This window comes from Primulina huaijiensis, chromosome 5, assembly GCF_012295235.1.
Source record: "Primulina huaijiensis isolate GDHJ02 chromosome 5, ASM1229523v2, whole genome shotgun sequence".
Taxonomy (NCBI): domain Eukaryota; kingdom Viridiplantae; phylum Streptophyta; class Magnoliopsida; order Lamiales; family Gesneriaceae; genus Primulina; species Primulina huaijiensis.
In genome coordinates, this window is record NC_133310.1 from 7,139,266 (window position 1) to 7,161,565 (window position 22,300).

The window sequence follows — 22,300 nt, forward strand, 5'->3', positions numbered from 1 at the left end:
ACCGAGTTTATTTCGAAATTGAAGCAGATAAGTGGAATTATGTTTTATTGTTGAGTATTTTCTGGAGAAATAATTGTTACTTTAACACTTTTTGTTTATGTAACATTTGACTTACTTTTGATATTAATTATTTAGTGTACACATATATTTGACACAAGTTCTATTTCATATATTCTTTGATTATTCGTATATTTCAATTTATTTATTATCATTATATTATACATAATTTATGTAATGCCCGAAAACTCGAACACACTAACCTAAACATATATGAAAATTAATAAGAAGTTTATTCAAATAAGTAGTTTAAAGGTATGTTTAAATATCGATATGATTGAATGAATATTTATCCAAATGTTATGAATGTAAACTTTCTGCATTCTAATATGCGATGTGCGGCAATTGCGAGAGAACCATATATGATTTTGATAAGGTTTCTATTTTTAGAAGTTTAGGAAATGGAAACTCTAGATTTAGCAATCTAAATTAGGAAAGCGATAAATTTATTTTTAGTAAGGAACGAACTTAATCAGTAATGAATTTTTGCTAGAAAATGAGAAGTTTTGGGTTTATAATACTAGAAACGAGTAGCACCAAATTTTTTTAAATATTTTTTGGACTTTTAGTGGATTCATTATGGATTTAATTAATTCCTTATGGGCCTAGATTAACAAAGATTTAATTAAAAGAATTATGGCCTTTAATCTAACCTAAAGCTCATTTAGCAAACTAATGATTAAATTAAATAACCCTAGCCACCCTACACCCATATCAAACGTCTCTCACCATCAACACACACACTCTCATTCAAACCCTAGGGAGGCCGAATCCTAGAGGAGATGAAGGAAGGAAGTTTTGCGTACCGTTCGTCTCTCGCCGCGACGTCACTCGTAGTTTGTAAGAATAAAGGAACAAGACATGTTTTCAAACTCTTCTTTATGCACCATCCAATCCATAATATTTCATGTATTTGATTTTTTGTGAAAAGTTTATAAAGATGGTGCTTTTCAATTTCCGCATGTGCATCTCATGTGTTTCAATAAAGATTCTTGATGTTTTATGAATTGTTGAAGGAGGGATGCAAACCGAAAGATTTAAGAGTTAAGTTAAACGTTAAGAGTAAGTTTTGGAAGGCATAATAGCGGTAAGAGGGCGCCCCAAGGGGGGTTCTATCGGTCATGGGGCTGCATGGGACACTAGCCGTGGTCTTGAGGGAAGGATAAGGTTCCTAGGAAGGTCTAGGGAGGGTTCGGTCAAGGCTTGGATGGGTTGGTTTAGCACTGGAACCGAAACTCCACAAACATGCACTTGTTGGGCTATTTTGGTGGTGTGGTTCCTAGGGCTAAGGGGATGGTGTAAGGTCTAGACCAGGGGCTGGGGCATGCCTTAGGCTCCTGGTGAGGGGCTGGTATGAGCCAAGGGGCGTTTCGATCCGTGGTCTGTTTGGGGTCGTAAATTATCCAAATATGTCAAAATAAGGACGAAAAGAGCCTAGGTTAAAATTTGGATTCAAGTTTCGGTTTTGGCTTGAGTTTGGGAGGTTCTAGCAGCTCAAATTGGGTCTTAGAATGTTAATAAAGGTCTGTCTCCCGTTGGTTCGAGTCGGAAGGGTAGTTTGGTCATTTGTTTAACCGAAAACGCAAAAACGGTGGGAAACGAGTCACTCGGTAAGCGAATTGAGTCGTTTTTGAAACGTAGGTCCTAAGATTGAATTTCAAGCAAGCTACTGGATATTTTTGGTGCTTTTAAAGTTTTGAAATCGAGTCGTTCTCGTTGAGTCAAAGTCTGAGGTCGTCCGGGTACTTATAGCGTTGAATCGTGTGCGGTAAGTTATAAAAAAATCTAGGGCGGTTTGCAACTTTCTAAACAATTCCATATCATGTTAAATGTTATTTTTAGAAGTTTTAAAGTATATGTATGACATATGCTATTTTCAAAAGTTTTAAACGTATCTGCATATTTATGCTAGTTTTAGTAGTCTCGACGTATACGAATGATATAAGCCATTTTTGGAAGTTTAAAATAATATGGAAAGTTATACATGTTTTTTTATGAAATGATAAATTAAAAGAAAATATTTTTGAGGAATGTGAATTGATCGTGACGTAAAACTAGTAAGAGATCAGTTGAAAACAGAAATGGTGAACTTGCAATGAAAAGGGAGTGAACCGTCAAAAACGGGGGCGGGAATCTCAATAATAATGGATCCCTTGAAGAAGTGAACAGTGGAGTTATTTTATTTTATAGTCAGCGAGATCGTCGAAGAAGTGGACGTGGAACCCGACGGCCTAGTACTATGGTTTATAGATTGATCAATCGACTGAATGTTGTCACTATCGAGAATCGGACTTCACATAAAAATGTTATTTTACATAGAAAAGTTCATACTGAAGCATGGTTTCAAAAGTTGCATATTTTTTGAGGTTTCGAGGTTGCATGAAAACAATGTATTTTCAGTAAACGTAATTTACATGCATGTGATTGTATATTTATGTACTTGTTATAGTTCGTTTGAGCAAGTTGAGACATTAGACTCACTAGGTTTGAATGGTTGCATGTGATGATGATGTTAAGTCGTGAGGTGCGGACTATCGAATCATCCGGGAGGCACAGTTCATACCCGACGACCTAGAAATTCCGCATATGTTAAATATTTTGATGACTTTATGAATTATTGCTTTTATTTACAAATTGATAAGATGCTAGAATTTATTGAGTTGAATTTTAAATTTTTATTGCTTTATTTACTTATTCCGCGGGAATGATTTTGGATATTATGGAATTTATTTATTTGATTTTTTGCTAGTTTATTTATGATGAATTAATTATGCAGAGTTTAGAAAAAAACTAGTGTAAATTAAATGAATTTAGAAGTAGAGTCGTTTCAGTTGGTACAAGAGTCGTGGTTCTTGAAAAAGGTTATGTCTGCTGCCGTTTCCGAGGAGCTCGAGAAGTCACACATCAAGTATGTGAGTTTTATTGCTTTAAATTTAATTGTCTAGATTTACTTGCTTATATGATTGTCAAAGATAAATGTTAGATGCTTGTTATTTTAAAAACTGCATGTTGGTTACGTGTTGGGTTGGACGACTTGTACAGAGATGTCTCCTAGACGAGTTCTTCGCAAAGATAGTGAGGATAGGATAGGAAGAAGAGATAGGCAGGAGGAGGAGATTCTACCGCCTCCTCATAATCAGGAATCTAGTGTTTGTGTGTTGGCTGGTATGGCTCGATTATTGTTGCAGCATGCTGGGAATACTGTAAGGGTCCGACCAGTGCGGTTTAGGAGGATGAACCCCGATGAGTTTTCTTGCACTACTGATCCATTCGTGGCTGAGGGATGAATCAGGTCTTTGGAGATGATTTTTAGGTATATGGACATGGTGGACGTTGATCGGGTTCATTTTACTATTTATTTGCTGAAGGGCGGCGCTTTCTTATGGTGGGAGGGAGCGGAGCGAGGAGTGAATCTTGCGACATTAACTTGGGAGGGCTTCAAGAGGGTATTCTTTGAGAAGTATTTCATCGTCGATGTCCGTTCGAGGTTGAAAAGAGAGTTTATGAGTCTCCTCTAGTGGGATTCGTCTGTTGCTGAATTCGTCCAGAAGTTTGACCGGGGCTGTTACTTTGTGCCCCTGATCGCAAATGATGCTGCAGAGAAGTTACGCCATTTCTGGGATAGTTTGTGGCCGATGATCCGTCGGGATGTGTTGTTGGCAAACCTGAACGACTATAATGCTGCTGTTGCTAAAGCTTTTCGAACTGATCAGTCCCTGAAGGATGTTGAGTGGGAGATGCAGCGCAAGAAAAATCGTGCTCAGCAGTCGAGTTAGCATAATAAGAAGCCTTTCACGGGGCCTAGCAAGGGACAGGGTCAGCAGAAACCGAAAGCGCCGAGGTAGCCACAGAAACCAGGAGCGCCGAAGAGTGATGAGAAGCCTTTTGTGCAAGCAATGAAACCACCACCATTATGGAAAGTGTATATGGTTATCTGGAAAGTTCTTCAAATGTGGAGAGCAAGGACATATCGCCCTCAATTGCCCTAAGCTACATGCGCCTGCAACTAGTAGGGCGTACGTCATGCATGCAGAGGAGGCTAAGCGAGACACTACACTCATCACAGGTATTTTAATCAGCATTTCACTTTGCCGATTTATTTTGGATATTTAGGTGGCATGCTAGTATTGCTTATGGTATAAGGCACGATTGTCGATTAATCTAGTAACCATTAGTAAATCCTAGACTGTGAACCCTAGGAACTTGTAATATTGGGTATTTATGGGTTAATAAATGTGTTTTTTTTTATATATATTATATATAACCAACTTCCAAAACTCAACTTATTTTTCTAAAGGGATGGGTTGTTAACGTAATTTCACAAAGGATCTGTCTTGAGGGTGTAGCCTAGAATGCTCTGTTAGATTCTGGAGCTACACATTCCTTTATTTCCGAGTCTTTTACGAGCCATATGAATGTCTCGCTCGAGCAGTTGTGTTTGGGATTTAGAGTTATGGTGCCATCGGGAAAGGAGATGCTATCATTTAGTATGATTCGTGATGTAGAGCTCTATCGAGCTGATCTTATTGTTCTACTTATGCCTGAGTTCGACATTATTTTGAGAATGAATTGGTTAGCAGCGAATGGAGCTTTGATCGACTTCCGTCAGAGGACCGTATCTTTTAATCCAATCGGTAGGGAGTCATTCTTATTTGAGGCAACTCGGAGCAGTCTTGTGCCGCGCATTATCTCTTGCTTGCACGCGAGGAAGTTGTTGATTAAGGGATGTCAAGCTTTCTTGGCTAGTGTTGTCTTGATCCCTGACATTGCCAGTCGGACTATTGAGGAGGTAGAGATTGTCAAGGAGTTTCCTGATGTTTTTCCCGACGACGTTCCACCAACAAGGGATGTGGAGTTTTCTATCAAGCTGATGTTGGGTACCGTGTCAATTTCTAAGGCACCTTATCATCTTGCACCGACGGAGATGAAAGATCATAGTCAAGAGTTGTTAGACAAGGGTTTCATTCGTTCTAGTTCATCTCCATGGGGCGCGCCTATTCTTTTTGTGAAGAAGAATGATGACAGTTTGAGACTCTGCATTGATTACTGAGAGCTGAATAGAGTAACCATGAAGAACTAGTATATGTTGCCAAGGATTGAAAACCTATTTGATAAGTTTCAAGGAGCTTCAATATTTTCAAATATAGATCTTTGTTCCGGTTATCACCAGTTAAAAGTCAAAGAAGCGGATGTTCATAAGATGACTTTCAGAACTTGTTACAAATACTACGAATTTCTTGTGACACCTTTTAGGTTGACAAATGCCCCATCTATCTTCATAGATCTCATGAATCGCATATTTCAGCCGTATTTGGATCGGTTTATTATCGTTTTCATAGACGACATTCTGATATACTCGAGAAGCTATGAGGACCATAGTTAGCATCTGAGGACGGCACTGCAGGTGCTTCGAGATCGAAAGTTATTTGCTAAGTTCAGCAAGTGTGAGTTTTTGTTGAAGAAGGTGGCGTACTTGGGCCACATTATTTCGAAGGATGGAGTAGAGTTCGACCTGTCTAAGGTCGGAGCTGTGAAAGAGTGGTCAGTACCTAGGAATGTATCCGAGCTTGTCCGGATATTATCGCATTTTATCAAGGGCATTTTGTCTATTGCAGTACCCTTGACAGCTCTGACGAAGAAAAATGTCAAGTTTGTGTGGAGTGCCGAGTGTCAGAGCAGTTTTGAGAAGTTGAAGTAAGCACTTACTGTAGACCAGTTCTACCAATGCCTTCCGAGCAAGGGAATTATGTGATATACACTGATGTTTCGAAGCTCAGTTTGGGCGCATTGCTGATGCAGAATGATAAGATGATCGCCTATGCGTCGAGACAGCTGAAGAATCATGAGTAGAACTATCCAACGCACGACCTTGAATTAGCTGCAGTTGTTTTCGTACTGAAGATCTGGAGACATTACTTGTATGGTGAGAAATGCAAGATTTTCACCGATCACAAGAGCCTCAAGTATTTGTTTACTCAGAAGGAGCTGAACATGAGGCAGAGATGATGGTTGAAACTAGTTAAAGACTATGATTGTGACATTAGCTACCATCCGGGAAAAGCTAATATCGTGGCCGATGCATTGAGTAGAAAGACCGCAGTAGTAGGCCATCTAGCAATATAGAAACTTCTCCAGACAGAGATTCAGAGGTTCGACCTTGAGATTTATGTTAGTGGCCATGCACCGAGATTATCTACTTTGACGGTGCAGTCCACTCTGAGAGACCGCATTTGTATTGAGCAGGCTACTGATGAGCAGTTGCAGAAATTGAAGCCGAGGGATGAATCGAAGGGCAGTATATTGTATTCTGTGGAGAACATCATTGTCAAATATAGAGGCTGTTTATGGGTACTTAGTGTTGACTCATTGAGAGTCGAGATTATGACGGAGGCTCATGCTTCGCCGTACTCTATCCACCCCGAGAGTACAAAGATGTACAAAGACCTACAGTTACTCTATTGGTGGCCGGGCATGAAGAGAGATATCCGAAAGTTTGTATCGGAATGCCTAACTTGTCAGCAGGTGAAGGCAGAGCATCAGAGGCCAGCAGGGTTGATGAGGCCACTCACTATTCCTGAGTAGAAGTGGGTGAATATTACGTTGGACTTCGTGATTGATTTTCCGAAAATAGCGAAGGGCTACAATACTCCATGTCACAGTATTCTGAGCTGTATATTCAAAAGATGGTCGGATTGCATGGAATTCTAGTGTCTATAGCATCAGACAGAGATCCACGCTTTACTTCATCGTTCTGGAAGAGTCTTCATTCCACCATGGGGACAAAGCTGTTGTTTAGTACGGTCTTCCATCCGCAGACTGAATGCCAATCAGAAAGAGTTATCCAAATTTCGGAGGACTTGCTACGAGCTTGCGTGATCGACTTCCAAGGTAGTTGGGAACCGAAGCTGCTGCTAGTGGAGTTTACTTATGAAAATAGCTATCAGTCGTCTATAGGTATGGCTCTCTACGATGCTCTATATGGAAGGAAGTGTAGGTCACCGATTCATTGGGATGATGTTGGAGAGAGAGCCGAGATTGGATCGGATATTGTTCAGCAGACTGCAGATTTGGTAGTCAAGATCCGTGATAGGATGAGGACGGCGCAGAGTAGACAGAAGAGTTATGCGGACAAGAGGATGAGAGATCTCGAGTTTGTCGTTGGTGATCACGTCTTTGTCAAGACAGCTCCCATGAAGGGAGTTATGCGATGCGGGAAGAAGGGCAAGCTCAGTCCAAGGTTTATTGGACCATTTGAGATCTTAGAAAGGTGAGATCATTGGCATACAAGGTGGCTTTACCACCTAATCTAGCTGGAGTTCACAATATCTTTCACATTTCTATGCTCCACAAATACATGTCAAATCCATCACACGTTCTGAACTATATGAGCCACTACAGCTTACTCCGAACATTAGCTACGAGGAGAAACCGACAAATATCTTACGTAGGCAGGAGAGGAGGCTGCGTAACAAGCTGATCAAAATGGTCAAAGTCAAGTGGCTGAATCATTCAGATGAGGAAGCTACTTGGGATACTGAGAATGATATGAGGAGTCGCTACCCTAATCATTTCGGTGAGTACTGATTTCGAGGACGAAATTATTTTAAGAGGGGAGGAATTGTAATGCAAGAAAACCCGAACACACTAACCACATGCATACATGAAAATTAATTAGAAGTTTATTCAAATAAGTGGTTTAAAGGTATGTTTAAATAACGGTATGATTGAATGAATATTTATCCAAATGTAATGAATATGAACTTTCCGCAGTCAAATACGCGATGTACGGCAAAGGCGAGAGAACCGGGGACGATTCTGATAAGGTTCCTATTTTTAGAAGTTTAGGAAATGGAAACTCTAGATTTAGTAATCAAAATTAGGAAAGCGGCAAATTTATTTTTAGTAAGAAACGAACTTAATCGGTAACGAACTTTTGCTAGAAAATGAGAAGTTTCAGGTTTACGATACTAGAAATGAGTAGCACCAAATATTTATAAATATTGTTTGGACTTCTAGTGGATTAATTATGAATTTAACTAGTTCCTTAATGGGCATAGATTAACAAGGATTTAATTAAAAGAATTACGGCCTTTAATCTATACTAAAGCCCATTTAGCAACTTATTGATTTAGTTAAATAACCCTAGCCATCCTACACCCATATCACACGTCTCTCACCATCAGCGCACACACACACACACTCATTCAAACTCTAGGGAGGCCGAATCCTAGAGGATAGGAAGGAAGGAAGTTTTGCGTCCAGTTCGTCTATCGTCGCGCCGTCGATCGTATTTCGTAAGAATAAAGGAACAAGACATGTTTTCAAACCTTTGTTTATGCACCATCCAATCCATAATATTGCATGTATTTGATTTTGTGTGAAAAATTTATAAAGATGATGGTTTTCAATTTCCTACAAGTGCATCTCATGTTTTCATTAAAGATTCTTGATGTTTTATGAATTTTTGAAGGAGAGATGCAAACCAAAAGATTTAAGAGTCAAGTTAAACGTTAAGAGTAAGTTTTGGAAGGGATAATAGCCGCAATAGGGTGCCCCAAGGGCAGCACCAACCTGCATGCAGGCCGTGAGGGTGAGGGGTGGCGGCTTGGGTTCTATCGACCATGGGGCTGCATGGGACCCAAGCCATGGTATTGAGGGAAGGATAATGTTCCTAGGAAGGTCTAGGGAGTGTTCAATCAGGGCTTGGATGGGCTGCTTTAGCGTTGGAACCGAAACTCCACGAACATGCACTTGTTGGGCTGTTTTGGTGCGTGTGGTTCCTAGGGCTAAGGGGATGGTTTAAGAGCTATACCAGGGGCTAGGGACATGCCTTAGGGTCCTGGTGAGGGGCTGGTATAAGCCAAAGGGAGATCCAAGGCTTGGGATAGCCTCTGGTGCACGAGAGAGCTGCTATACGCGAGAGGGCACGTTTGGTGCGCTTCAATGCGAGAGAGCTAGGGCCTTGGGCGTCTAGTTTGAGTCCAAAAAGGCTTGATCATGGTCTTGTTCAGGGTCTAAGGAAGAGGACTAGGGCCTGGTTCGGGATTGTTTCAATATGTGGTCCGTTCGAGGCCGTAAATTGTTCGAACGTGTCAAAATAAGGGCGAAAAGAGCTAGGTTAAAATTTTGATTCAAGTTTCAGTTTTGGCTTGAGTTTGGGAGGTTCCAGTAGCTTGAATTGGGTCTTAGGATGTTAATAAAGGTCTGGTCTCCGGTTGGTTCGAGTCAGAAGGGTAGTTTGATCGTTTGTTTAACCGAAAACACGAAAACGGTGGGAAACGAGTCACCCGATAAGAGAATTGAGTCGTTTTTGAAACGTAGGTTCTAAGATTGAATTTCCAGCAAGCTACTGGATATTTTTGGTGTTTTTAAAATTTTGAAATTGATTCGTTCTCGTTGAGTCAAAGTCTGAGGCGTCCGAGTACGAATAGCGTTGAATCGTGAGCGGTCGGTTCGAGAAAAGTCTAGGGCGTTTTGCAACTTTCTAAACAATTTCATAACATGTTAAATATTTTTTTAGAAGTTTTAAAATATATGTATGACATATGCTATTTTCAAAATTTTTAAACGTATCTGCATGTTTATGTTATTTTTGCAGTCTCGATGTATACGAATGATATAAGCCATTTTTAGTATCATACCCATGATAATATAAATCATTAAAACTCAACAAATTTCTTTTCGATTGTGGTGAAGACAAAGCATCATTGATAAAAAATTTTGTACCATTAGGTAACAAAAATTGTGCTTTACCACAATCTTTAATCAAGTCTACAGGACCTGATATTGTATTCACCATTTTTTTTTGCTGGTTTTAGTTCGATGAAATATCTTTTATCTCGGAGGATAGTGTGCGTTGTACCACTTTCAGGTATGCAAACTTCAGCTTTGGTCATAGCATTTTCCATATTTGAACTTAAAAAAAAAATGCAATGAAATAAAATTACTGAGAATACATTTATAAAAATAAAATAAAATACAATACACACGATAAAACATTATCATACAAGTACATGGAAAAATAAAATATTTTACATATCTATTCCACCAGCAAATTGATCATTGTTCGAGAAATCAATCAGAAAATCTCCAGCATCAAAATGAGTTGAATCACTCAAAGGTTCACTGTGTTCAGTGAAGTTGGTCTCCTTTTCTTTCCCCTTTATTGTTTCTTTATAAATTTTACAAAGGTGGTAAGGGGCTCGACAAATACGAGACCAATATCCTGGAGTACCACATCTAAAACAAGAACTTTCAAAAATTTTTGAGTGATTCTCATTAACACTCATATTCTCATGATGCCTTTTCAGTGGATGGTTTGGGACGCTCTTTTGAGATGAGTTATAAAAGTAACTATCTCGATTATTTTCAAAACCACGGCCGCGTTCACGACCACGACCACGACCACGACCACGACCACGTCCACGTCCACGACCACGACCTCGATTTCGTCCTCGACCAAAATCTTGTCTATAATTTTGATTTTAGTTTCCAGATTTAAATTCATTTTTGCTTACGACATTTACTTCAGGAAATGCCATTGAACCAGTGGGTCGTGCCTGATGATTTTTCATTAACAGCTCATTATTCTTTTCCGCCACAAGGAGACAGGCGATCGGTTCAGAATATCTCGAAAATCCACGCAATCTATATTGTTGTTGTAGAGTTATATGCGATGCGTGAAAAGTCAAAAAATATTTTTTCAAGCATTTTCAATTCAGTAATCTTGTGCCTACAAAATTTTAATTGTGAGATTATTCGATACCTCGCCGAGTTGTAATCACTGACTTTCTTAAAATCTTGGAATCTCAATGTGTTCCATTCATCCCGGGCGGTCGGAATGTATATAATATTAGTCATGAGTGTGATATGTCGTCTTAATATCCTCCCAGGATTTATAACAAGTTTTTTGAAAAATTTTATTATTTCTGATCTTTATTATATAATAATATTATATTATATATTAAATATATACACAATAAATAAATAAACAGTAAAATAAATATTATTACTTTTGTCACCTATTTCTTCTATTTTGGAGCTTGGAAAAATATGGAGGACTTTTAGATCTTCGTGCTGATAACGTGTTATGAAAAGTAAAAATTTATGGTAAAAAAGTAAAAATTCTCAAAATTATCAAACTACACACTTTATATAATATTTTTCTCTCAACTCAATTGTGAATTTCTTCACAAATGGTGATGCTATTTATAGAATTTCTTTGGTAATAATCCAAAAAATAAATTACATCATTACCATTCATCATCACACACAAATTTCTAATTTTTACAACTCTTATTTTCAACATTTAAATATTCTACATTCAAATATTCAATACACATATTTTAAATATTAATTTTCAACATATACCAAATTTTGATTTATTAGAAGGCCAGAATCCTTTAAATTTCAATATGAGCGAGAGTTTTGGAAATTTTTCCAACACGGATTCTTCTGATGAAATTCGATTTATATTTCATAAACTTTAGCAAATTATATATGTGCAATAACCAAGTTCCAAGTTTATTAAGGAAACATGCATCATTTAAGATAGAAGATGAGTTAGGTTCTTTTATCCCCTTGGCTTCCAATCTGTAGGCCATAATTCATGATTACTTAAAATACATAGACTATTTCATCATGTTTTGATTAGACAAAATATGTATACTTTGCCCATTCTTGGAGCACATCGACTGTTCAATGTAAAATTCTCCTCTTAAATAACAAGAGATTGACACACTACAAGTTTGGATTATGGGGCCTGTTGGAAGGGAAACAAGTTTCTTCGCCACCGGTGTTCCACAAGAAATTGGCATATCTCGAAGCGTAGTAAGAGTTCTCTGGCTCCGCCGCCAAAGCCTGCAAGAATATCTCCTCGGCTCCCCAGATGTCCCTACGGACCGTCCACAAGAAGTTGGCGTATAAGCTCAAACATTCTGCATCTGGTGGGGGTATCTGTACTGCTCGTTTGAAGCATTCCTCGGCTCTGTTAAGCATCGTGCATTAGCGTCGAGCTCAAGAACTTTAAGTCCAATCTATATGAATATAGGTGTCACCACTCTAAGATGTTCTTACATATTACGAGTTGGAAAACATATTTTGTACTACAATTACCTAAATAGATACCAGGGCAATATATTTAGCAGTATTATACCTGTCATAATCACGAGCAACAAGGTGCAAGAACTGTGCATAGTTGCAAAGCAAGAGTGCATTGTCAGGTTCATAAGACAAGTTCATCTGATATAGAAGATCAGTCCTTAGGTACTCTTCGTAACCATCAGGTTCAAGATCAACCGACAAGGGTAATATGAAACTATGCTTTGTTTCTTGATCGATCGTCTCATCCTCGATCCCTTCTCGCATCTTAGTCGCCTCATCCAACATCGAGTTCCATAGATTCATTTCAGTTACACTCCCCAACTCATGATCAGTGATTGGTGCCTTTCCAACAAGGGTTTCTCTGCCATTTCCTGAGGCCAAGACCACTTGTTTTTCCTCGGTCCACAGTGCATCTGTTGTGGATTCACAGATGGCCACCCTCGATTGATAGGCCTTGGTCGACCGAGAGGCTTTGGCGGCAGCAACATCATGGGAAGCAGAGAACACGCCAAAATCTGCCAAAAGAATCATCACATGAAGCATCAAAGCCGGTGTCCTTGAAAATACTTGTTGAAAAAGCCAAACAAATGAAGAATTCATTTCTTTCTGCACTTTGGATATGATGACTTCTAAATCTTCATTGCACAAGGCTTCCCTCATCTGCAGAGCATAGCTCTGAAGTTCAACTATGATGAAAACCATCGAGGCAAACACGGCCTTGATCGAGCAATAGTCCGACTCTTTAGGCTCTGTGAACCCTTCTTCACGTTGTAGTTTCTTCTTTATAATCCTCAAAGACAAGGGAATCTCCAAACTCTTAGCTTTCTGCTCAATAGTGGCCCACACAGCTGTTTCTTGATCTGGCCGATCGGTGAACTCAAGCCTAATGCCAAGCATCATTGGCTCCAAGAAATCAAACCGTGAACCCGAGAACGAATCTTTATCGCTCCCAACAACCGGGTCTCTCTTAGATATCGTGTAATGCACATTCTTGTTCATACCTCCTTCATTCTCCTGGCTACCAGTCTGCCCATAGTTCTTACCCAATCCTTGCACATGCAGGGGTGATTCCTCATGATATATTTCACCCAAATTTAAACTACAAGATCGCTGAACCGGTCGAGATCTTGAACTTTTGAAACTTTGTGACTTACCAAAATTCTTGGATACAAAGGAGGTGGAAAGAACGACAAGGGAGACAGCACTTTCCGTGCTGGGGTACTTCTTCGAACAATAAGAGTTGAAAAGAGACGATGGCACTAAAGAAGCAAAATCTACACTTGATGCAACCAATTCGAGCTTCATGGCTTGATGATCACAGAATATCAAGTGAGTAAATTAATCACAAAGGAAAAAGGGATAGGAGAGGCCAAAGGCTGAGCTAAAATCAAGGAGATGACTAAAAATAGAGAAAAATGGACAAGAAATTGTCAAAATCAACATAACAGAAAGCCCGTGTAAAAGGGCCTCTTCTATGAATCAGTATTGGATCTCGGATAGGAAGAGTTGAGTCTAGATTACTCTTTTCATGTTGCTTACTAATCAAACCTGTGAAATACAGATGAAACCAAAACAATAAATTAAACCAAGAATGGTCAAACATAAGGAGAGCAAAAATCTTGCTACTTTCTTGCAAAATTCACACTTCATTCATTATCTCTACTCCCACAATTCACACTTTTAAGAACCCAACACCTTAAAAAATATTTAGCATAGAAAAGTAAAAAAGAGCGCATTCTTCCATCATTTCGAATTTTATATATTGCATTATTTTAACCAAAGTCATGTCTCGTGTAAGAAGCCCATCAACTTGTTAACATCAAAACACAAGGCTTCGACGAACTCTCAAGCAAGAAACACTTGGCTCATCGAGAAGCAAGAAAGAAAAGATCTTTCTAAATAGAAACATAGGAAAATCAATATTTGGGAAAAGGGTTTTAGAAACTCACCAACATTAATCAATTGCCATAAAGGGAAAGCTCTGAAAGTGCAAGGAAAATGAAGGCAAGTGTAGTTTCTTGGATATGATACCTTTTCTAATATCTGTTTATTAATACAAGAAACGGGATAATTTGAGGAAAAAGGGAGTGAGAGAAGAACGGATAGAAGGATAGAAGGAGAAGACGATATTTAGTAGGCACCAAAAACCAACAAACAGTACACTTTTAAGATCGGTGGGGCTGCTGAGTCGAAGATCAGACCAACGTCACAAGGGATGTTATTTATTCACAAATAAATTTGAGGAATTTATCCTTATCTTTGGAGGGATTTAACAGTAAAAAAATCATTTAGCAAGGAAATATGTGGCTGTTTCATGGGACCGGCGCACAGACACGTGCTTTTTATGTTGAGTTTTTAAAGAGACAGGTATGAAATTGTGTCAGGAACTGGAAGAGCGACGAGCTTGACAAAGGAACAAGAGAGAATTTCGATTTATATATCAAGAATTTGGATCTTGTGATTGTTAGACATAGGCTTTCTAAGTAATTTGATTTCTGTCCATATACTTAGTTTGGTTGTAATATGACGTGTAACCGAGTAGATAGAGTGATATAACTCGAGTCGAATTTTAATCGAACCACTCTCAAATTACTCACACTTAACTTGACTAGTTTGTACTTTAGAAAAATGTTTAAAATTGTAATAAAAAAAACAATTATTACACTAATATTAAAATTTGAATAATTAAAATTTGGGTAATTTGTAAGACCAAATTTACACATGATTGATTTAGGCCAAATGTGACTTTATTAAAATAATAATAATAATAATAATAATAATAATAATAATAATAAAATACGAAGAAATCCATGTTTATCCGTAAGAGACCCTTAAGATGGTGGTCAAAATCCCATTTTTTTTAATGTTTAAGATGAGTTTTGAAAACAAAAATTTAAGTATATTTTTTTTCAAACATACACTTTAAAGTGTTAAAACTATATTTTTTTCAAAAATATAGCCAAAATCACAAAAATATTATGCAAACAATTTTTGACACGCCTGGTGAAACACAAATATGTCGTCATGAAGAAAAGAAACATCAATCAAGAGTATGGGGGAGTTTTTACCAAACCAAAAAAAAATTCAAGTTCCACCAACAGAACAATCTTTTATTGAACAACTAATTAGAGAGTTGGATTTGCATCCATGTCATAATCTAAAGGCATATGCTCACAACCAGTCTAAAGCTATGTCTGAATTCTTGAAACAGTCTTGGGTAAAACAAATCATTCAACTCGTGAAGAGCAAAACACAATTGAAAAGGAAGAGAACCAGGGAAGCAACCACTTAAATAAATTTGACCAGAGAATAGGGAATTCAAGGGCTAACGATCCTCGCCGCCTAGAGTTCGCACTCCCGAACCAACTAGAGATGAGAGGTATACACCATCACACGAGAGAAGAGACCTTAGGGGAAGAGTCCATCCATATCCACATGCTGATAGAGTAAGGAGCTCAAAACAACATGTTAATCAATTGTACAGCGTGACAAACCCTCTGTACCAACCAGGTATAACGTACCGTACTTTTGAACTATTAAAAATTTGCGAAAAAATAAAAATTTTCTTAAATTAATAATTAACTTTCAAATTTGCGATAAAAATAATCAGCTCGTCTAAAAACGTTTGAAATAAAAACAATTACAAACAAAGTTTGCGAAAAGTAATCGTTTAAACATCGTAAAGTATTCCTGTAAAAATCAGAGTATTTGATACGTGCATAAAAAGTTTCTTAAAACGTAGGCGGTCCTCGGGTTTAGCCTCCTGCGCAGACCGAGCCAGCTCATTGGTCCCCACCCCTCGTCTCCTCATACTCGTCCTCACCTGCATCGATCAAGTCTAGTGAGTCTAAAGACTTAACATGTATAAACTGGATATAACAAGTAATACATAATAAAACCACATGTATTTTTAAAGTGGAGCATACATATTTGAAACTTTAACGTACTTGCATAAACATAGACGTGTCATCATAACGTAAAACTTTTCATAAACATACTTGAACATGCTAAAACTTCATCATTGTGCAAAACAAGTGACCCCTACATAAATGCGCCTGATCAGACTAAACCACAGTACTGGGCTGGTAGAGATGTCTACTACCGCATACATGAGATCCCTGATCATACTTTACCGGGTGGAGTGGTCCCTGGTCATACTTTACCGTTTTCCAATCCTGATCTAAACTCGGTCATACTTTATCGAGGTGGAGAGGTCCTCGGCCACGTTCACTGACTTCCAAACCCGTTCATATTTGGTCACAAGACATTTGGCATACCTCAAAAACATAAACATTTTTCTTTTGCACGTCGAAAATACTTACAAGGCGTTGAGGGATTCGTTGGATCTCGTCTGGGCTACTGTTGTACATACTAATGCATTATAAAGCACTTAATTTTCATAACTTAGACGTAAAAGTTGTGCTCACCACCCGAGGTAACAAATTACTTACGACGTTCTAAATCACTTGGGACTTGACCTCGTTTAATCATCGTACTAAATCATGACATCAACTCCCGAAACAACTCCTAAAATGATGTGTGAACATTTCTAAAAACATAGAAGACATGAGACTAAAATAGTGGTTTAAAAATCATGTTCAAGCACATAGGCACTGGGCTTTGCCGCGCTGCGGCGCTGGCAGGGCCGCAGCTGTGGGGACCCGGGCTCTGACTCAATTTTCTTTGGGATTAATAGGATCTTTGCTAGAAAATGTGGGTCAAAATTTTGCTTTTAATATCAAAAACGATTGTATATAAATCATACACAAATGACATCTTTATTTTATTTTAACAAAAGTAGATACACGTCTTGTTCCATTCAAATCGTACAACTAAAGTTTATTACACATTACATATCAAATGTAAACACTACTAGTTCCTCTGCTATGCCCGTAATCACCACTCTAACCTCGATCTCTCATCCTCTGCGTGACCCTGATCCTGTCTCACCTGTTGTCATGCACACATACAGACACAACAACAGCCGGATACTCCGGTAAGAACAAATCCCAGTATAAAACATGTATACATGCATGTTATGCAAGGAAATACAAAATCATGATACATGAATCAGTAATCGTAACACATTAATGACTACAGATAACAAATCTTCGACTCTTATTCTTGACTCGATTCATATCTAAATCTAGGGATCCCGGTGTGAATAAGACGTAACAAGTCTCCCACCTACCCTCCCAATCGTGGTGACGGTACGTATTATTCCTAGACTTCGGCCCTGTCTGTATCAAATATCTACAATCGAAGTCGATCTTCTCCTGTGCTTCGATACCACCGAACGTCTAGAGCTTGGCAATTCTGCCAATGACTCTCCTATCTCAATGCTTGTACATAAATCAAAATAAAGCACAAGAATAGCAAGGTATGGAAATCTAGTATGTGATTTTGAGAAACTCGAATCAAATCTAACTCGAGTTGTATCTTCCCGAATCAACATGAATTATACCTTTTTTGTCGTAGTTTCGGTTGAATAAGTCGAAGTCTTGAAATCTCGATATCAAATATGTCAACACAGATCTGCAACGACATGAGTAAATGTACCATATCAACCTCTAACTCAAAGGAACACACATATGGATCAATATTCAATCTCGGTATAGTTCGACGGCGTAACGGCGTAATCTCGCGATACCGGTCAACTCAATTATCAATAATCAATATCAATAACTCATAATCATCCCAATTATATTCCATCATCTCAAAATCTACATAACTCAACTCAAGACATGCTGAAATTTATACAAAAATCGCATATCATAATCGTTCTTCGATCCGGTTGCGAATAAACGTTCCCAATAATCACAAGAACAAATAATAACAATCAAACTCTTATTCCCCAATCATCTCAACTTCAAAACATGCTGCATGTATTAATACTTACATCCTTTTGAATCTAATAATAAGAGGAGCACAAATATAGACTCGGATTCAAATTCGGTTGGCCGGTTCTTGCGAAACCATCAATCTAAGCTAGGATGCAACTTGAAGGAAATTCTGAAGCTTTACTTGTTTCTCTCTCGTCCATATCAAGCTGGGAATGAAGATAACACATTATATATGCATGGCAAGGACACATGGCTTATTCTTTGGTCTGCACGTCTCGCGCATATGCTCCGGTTGGTGTCGCGCATATGCGCGCCATTCTTTCGCGCATATGCGCGTGATAGTAGTAGTTTTTACGTGTTTTGTGGCATTAGTTTGTGTGTGTTTACATTGTGCATGCGTACTTTTTGTTTACATTTTGTGCATTGTAGAGTAAACATTTTCATTTGATCATGTCTCACCTTGGCGTATCGAATTGGCAGGTAAACTTGCTGGAAATCGGAAATCGGAGCAAAGTGTGCCAACAAGAAGTTTCGGGACAGAAGAGACGGCGCTCGGGCGGTGAAATTCTACCGCCCGAGCGCGAGAAGCGACTCAAAAGACAAAAACTACAGAATATGTGGCGCTCGAGCGGTAATTCTCTACCGCCCGAGCGCCGTAAGATGAACTCCGCACTTGTTTTACAGAATGTGTGGCGCTCGATCGGTAATTCTCTACCGTCCGAGCGCCACTTAATTTTGGCAAGATTTGGCAGCCGATTTTTTTTCCTTATTTTGGGATGGTGGCTGATATGGCAAGGAGAGGGTCGAGATTTGAGGATTATTCAGACATTGTTGAAGATTCAAGACAAGCTTTGGAGAGGATTGAGCGCTTGGATTGAATATTCGACACTTTTCGGGCACCGTTCTTTGCGTTTTTTGTCGATTCTAGTATTTCTAACTTGGTTTTTATTTTCTAAACTTTGTTTTGTTGATTTCAATCTTGATTTCTAGTAGCTAACTTTCATAGTTGTTGGGATTTGAGGGGATCCTACCCCAAAACGTTGAATTAATTGAATTCAGTTTCGATTTCTGGTTTATTCTTGATTATACTATTGTTTTCTTCGTGTTGTTAGTACATAGCTAATTTTAAAAACGTTTTCATATTGCGAGTGAGTTCGAGAGAATAACTTGTGATAGGAACGAGTAGTATAATCCGTGGATCTACAATTTACATAGATATATGAAATTGGATACGCGTCGATAGTCATAGTCCAAAGGGTCGAAAACTAGGGGATTTCATAGATCGAAATGCGATTCACTCTTGATAAATAATTAAAGATATTTAATTACTTCATTGAGTCGAATTAGTTTGGCATAGCTCGAGAGAGTGTGTTCAATTGAATAGGAAATCCTGTCGGAAGCGTAAACCAATATCGAACGAATTAACTAATTAATGAGGGGTAGGTAAACCGATATTCCCAACAAATCCGTCTTGTCATTGAATCTTAATCAACCATTTTAGATATTATCTTCGTTTAGCATTTATTGAATCTTTTTATTTGCATTTCTTGTTTAAGAACAGTACTGTAAATCAATCAAATCAATTTCCGTTGCTAAATGTTCAATAACTGAAAATAATAATTGTTAAATACAGTCTTCAGTGGAACGATACTCGTACTCACGTACATTATACTATTACTTGACATCGTGCACTTGCGATTAAATTTGAGCATACAAAACCATATTTTTATTAAGGATTTCACAGTGTAAGTTTTGCTCGATCAAGTTTTTGGCGCCTCTGCCGGGGACTGTTAATCTACAATTTTATTTTTAGCTATTTTCTTTAGCAATTTTTTTTATTTTTATTTTTCTTTTTGAACTAACGCTCCGTATTCTATTCCAGATCTCTTGTCCAGTGCATGCCAAGGTCTCTCGAGTCTGAACTAGAGATATTCGATCCCGAGATTGAAAGAACCTTACACAGACGATGACAACAGCAGAGACTTAGAGACATAATGAATAGGAACGAACGTGAGGAGGAGCATCACGAAGATCTAAGGATCGAAGAGCCAAGGCGCATACCCATGCTTGAGTATGCACAACCGTCGCTTGACGGGGCACGTCCAAGCATAGTGCGCCCAACAGTCAGGGCAAACCAGTTTGAGATCAAGCCAACAATAATTCAAATGATCCAGAACACTGTCCAATTCGGGGGGAATGCGCTGGATGATCCGAACACTCACATCGCCGACTTCTTAGAAATTTGCGATACTTTTAAATTTAATGGAGTTTCAGATGATGCTGTTAGACTACGTTTATTTCCATTCTCTTTGCGTGATAAAGCTAAATCTTGGTTGAATTGTTTACCTGCAGGTTCAATCACAACTTGGGATGATATGGCCAAGGCATTCCTCTTAAAGTACTTTCCCCCATCAAAAACCATGAAGCTGCGAGCGGACATAACCACCTTCTCTCAATTTGAGCAGGAGTCACTCTACGAGGCGTGGGAGCGCTACAAAGACTTATTGCGAAGATGCCCACATCATGAGTTACCTCTTGGGTTAGTGGTCCAAACTTTTTACTATGGTTTAATTTCATCTAACCGAACCATGATAGATGCTGCGGCCTGCGGAAATCTGTTGAGGAAAACGGCCGAGGAGGGGTATGAGTTACTAGAGGAGATGGCTGCTAGCAGCTATCATCCTCAATCAGAAAGGAACACTCAGCGAAGAACTGCAGGAATACACCAGGTAACTGACTTTTCAGCTGTCACTGCACAATTAGAAGCACTCAACAGGAAAATAGACAGCATGAGCGTAAACGGGACAGCGATGCGCCTACAAGAGATATTTTGTGAAAAATGCGGAGGGGAACACTATGTTAAAGACTGTCAAGACAGTGGTCCGTTCTATGTAAATGAGGAGGCACCAGTGAATCAAGTGGGGATTCAAAACCGTCCGAGGAATGATCCTTATTCAAATACATATAATCCTGGATGGAGACAACACCCCAACTTCTCATGGGGTGGCCAAGGCAATCAGACGCGACCACAAGGAGGACAGCAGTATAGTAAGCAACCGATGTATCGACAGGAAACTCGAGATGAAAAATCAAACTTGGAGCAAATGATGTCGAAGTTCATTTCATCCACTGAAACTAGACTCCAAAACCAAGATGCATCGATAAAAGGACTCGAGAATCAAATTGGGCAGTTAGCCAAAATGATAGCAAGTAGAGAGCCGGGCACCTTGCCTAGTAACACGGAGACTAATCCAAAAGAGCAAGTGAAGGCCATTGAGTTGAAGAGTGGAAAGATTCTAGAGTCAAGGGAAAAAGAAAAAAGTCAAACGAAGGATGAGCAGACTGCAACATCTAAAGGTAAGTCTTCTAACTCTACACCAGCACCCACTGCACAGTCTAAGATTGTTATCCCTCCACCCTTCCCTGCAGCATTGAAAAAAGCAAAACTAGATGCACAATTCGGTAAGTTTCTAGAGGTATTTAAAAAGTTGCATATCAATATTCCTTTTGCCGATGCTTTGATGCAAATGCCTAGTTATGCTAAATTTTTGAAGGACATCTTAGCGAACAAGAGAAAATTGGAGGATCACATGACGGTAAGTCTAACTGAAAACTGCTCTGCTTTGGTGCAAAACAAGATCCCACCGAAACTCAAAGATCCAGGGAGTTTTTCTATTCATTGCATGATTGGTGATGTCGTTTTTCATAAAGCGTTATGTGATCTTGGTGCAAGTATCAACCTCATGCCTTTTTCTGTGTTCAGGAAACTTGGATTGGGAGAACCTAAGCTGACAAGGATGTCGTTACAACTGGCTGACAGATCCGTCAAGTATCCAAGAGGAGTTATTGAGGATGTGTTAGTTAATGTGGACAAATTTATCTTTCCTGCAGATTTTGTGGTGCTCGACATGGAGGAGGACATGGAGATGCCTCTAATTTTGGGGAGACCGTTCCTTGCAACTGGCAAGGCTCTGATTGATGTACAGGAAGGGAAGTTAAGATTGAGAGTGGGGGAAGAGGAGATTACTTTTTACGTTTTTAATACACTTAAGCACACATTGCATGCTGATAGTTGTTATAGAATTGATGCTATTGATTCTCTTGTGTCTAACTATGTGCAGGACGCTCTTAGGGACCCCTTGGAGGCCACTCTCACTACTGAAATGGGCGAAGATGAATTGGATGAAGAAAAAGCTGAAATAGTGGCATACTTTAATGCAAACCATCCATGGAGAAAACCAATGAAGATGCGACTAGAGGATTTAGGAGAGCGAAGGGATTTGACACCGCCAAAGTCA

At 38.9% G+C, this 22,300-nt stretch overlaps 2 protein-coding genes across 2 annotated transcripts; one reads left to right on the top strand and one right to left on the bottom strand.

The window, feature by feature from the left end:
• Positions 1–4,510: 4,510 nt before the first annotated feature.
• Positions 4,511–5,107, top strand: LOC140977599 (uncharacterized). The gene has a single exon (XM_073442356.1). It carries the CDS (start codon positions 4,511–4,513, stop codon positions 5,105–5,107), a length of 597 nt encoding a protein of 198 aa, XP_073298457.1.
• Positions 5,108–11,525: 6,418 nt separating this feature from the next.
• LOC140976580 (uncharacterized) lies at positions 11,526–14,347 on the bottom strand. Its single transcript, XM_073440815.1, has 3 exons — positions 14,109–14,347; positions 12,212–13,707; positions 11,526–12,043 (listed from the first exon to the last, which is right to left on the bottom strand). The coding sequence occupies exons 2-3, from the start codon at positions 13,462–13,464 to the stop codon at positions 11,797–11,799; spliced, it is 1,500 nt and encodes a 499-aa protein (XP_073296916.1). The 5' UTR covers positions 13,465–13,707; positions 14,109–14,347; the 3' UTR covers positions 11,526–11,796.
• Positions 14,348–22,300: the final 7,953 nt, after the last annotated feature.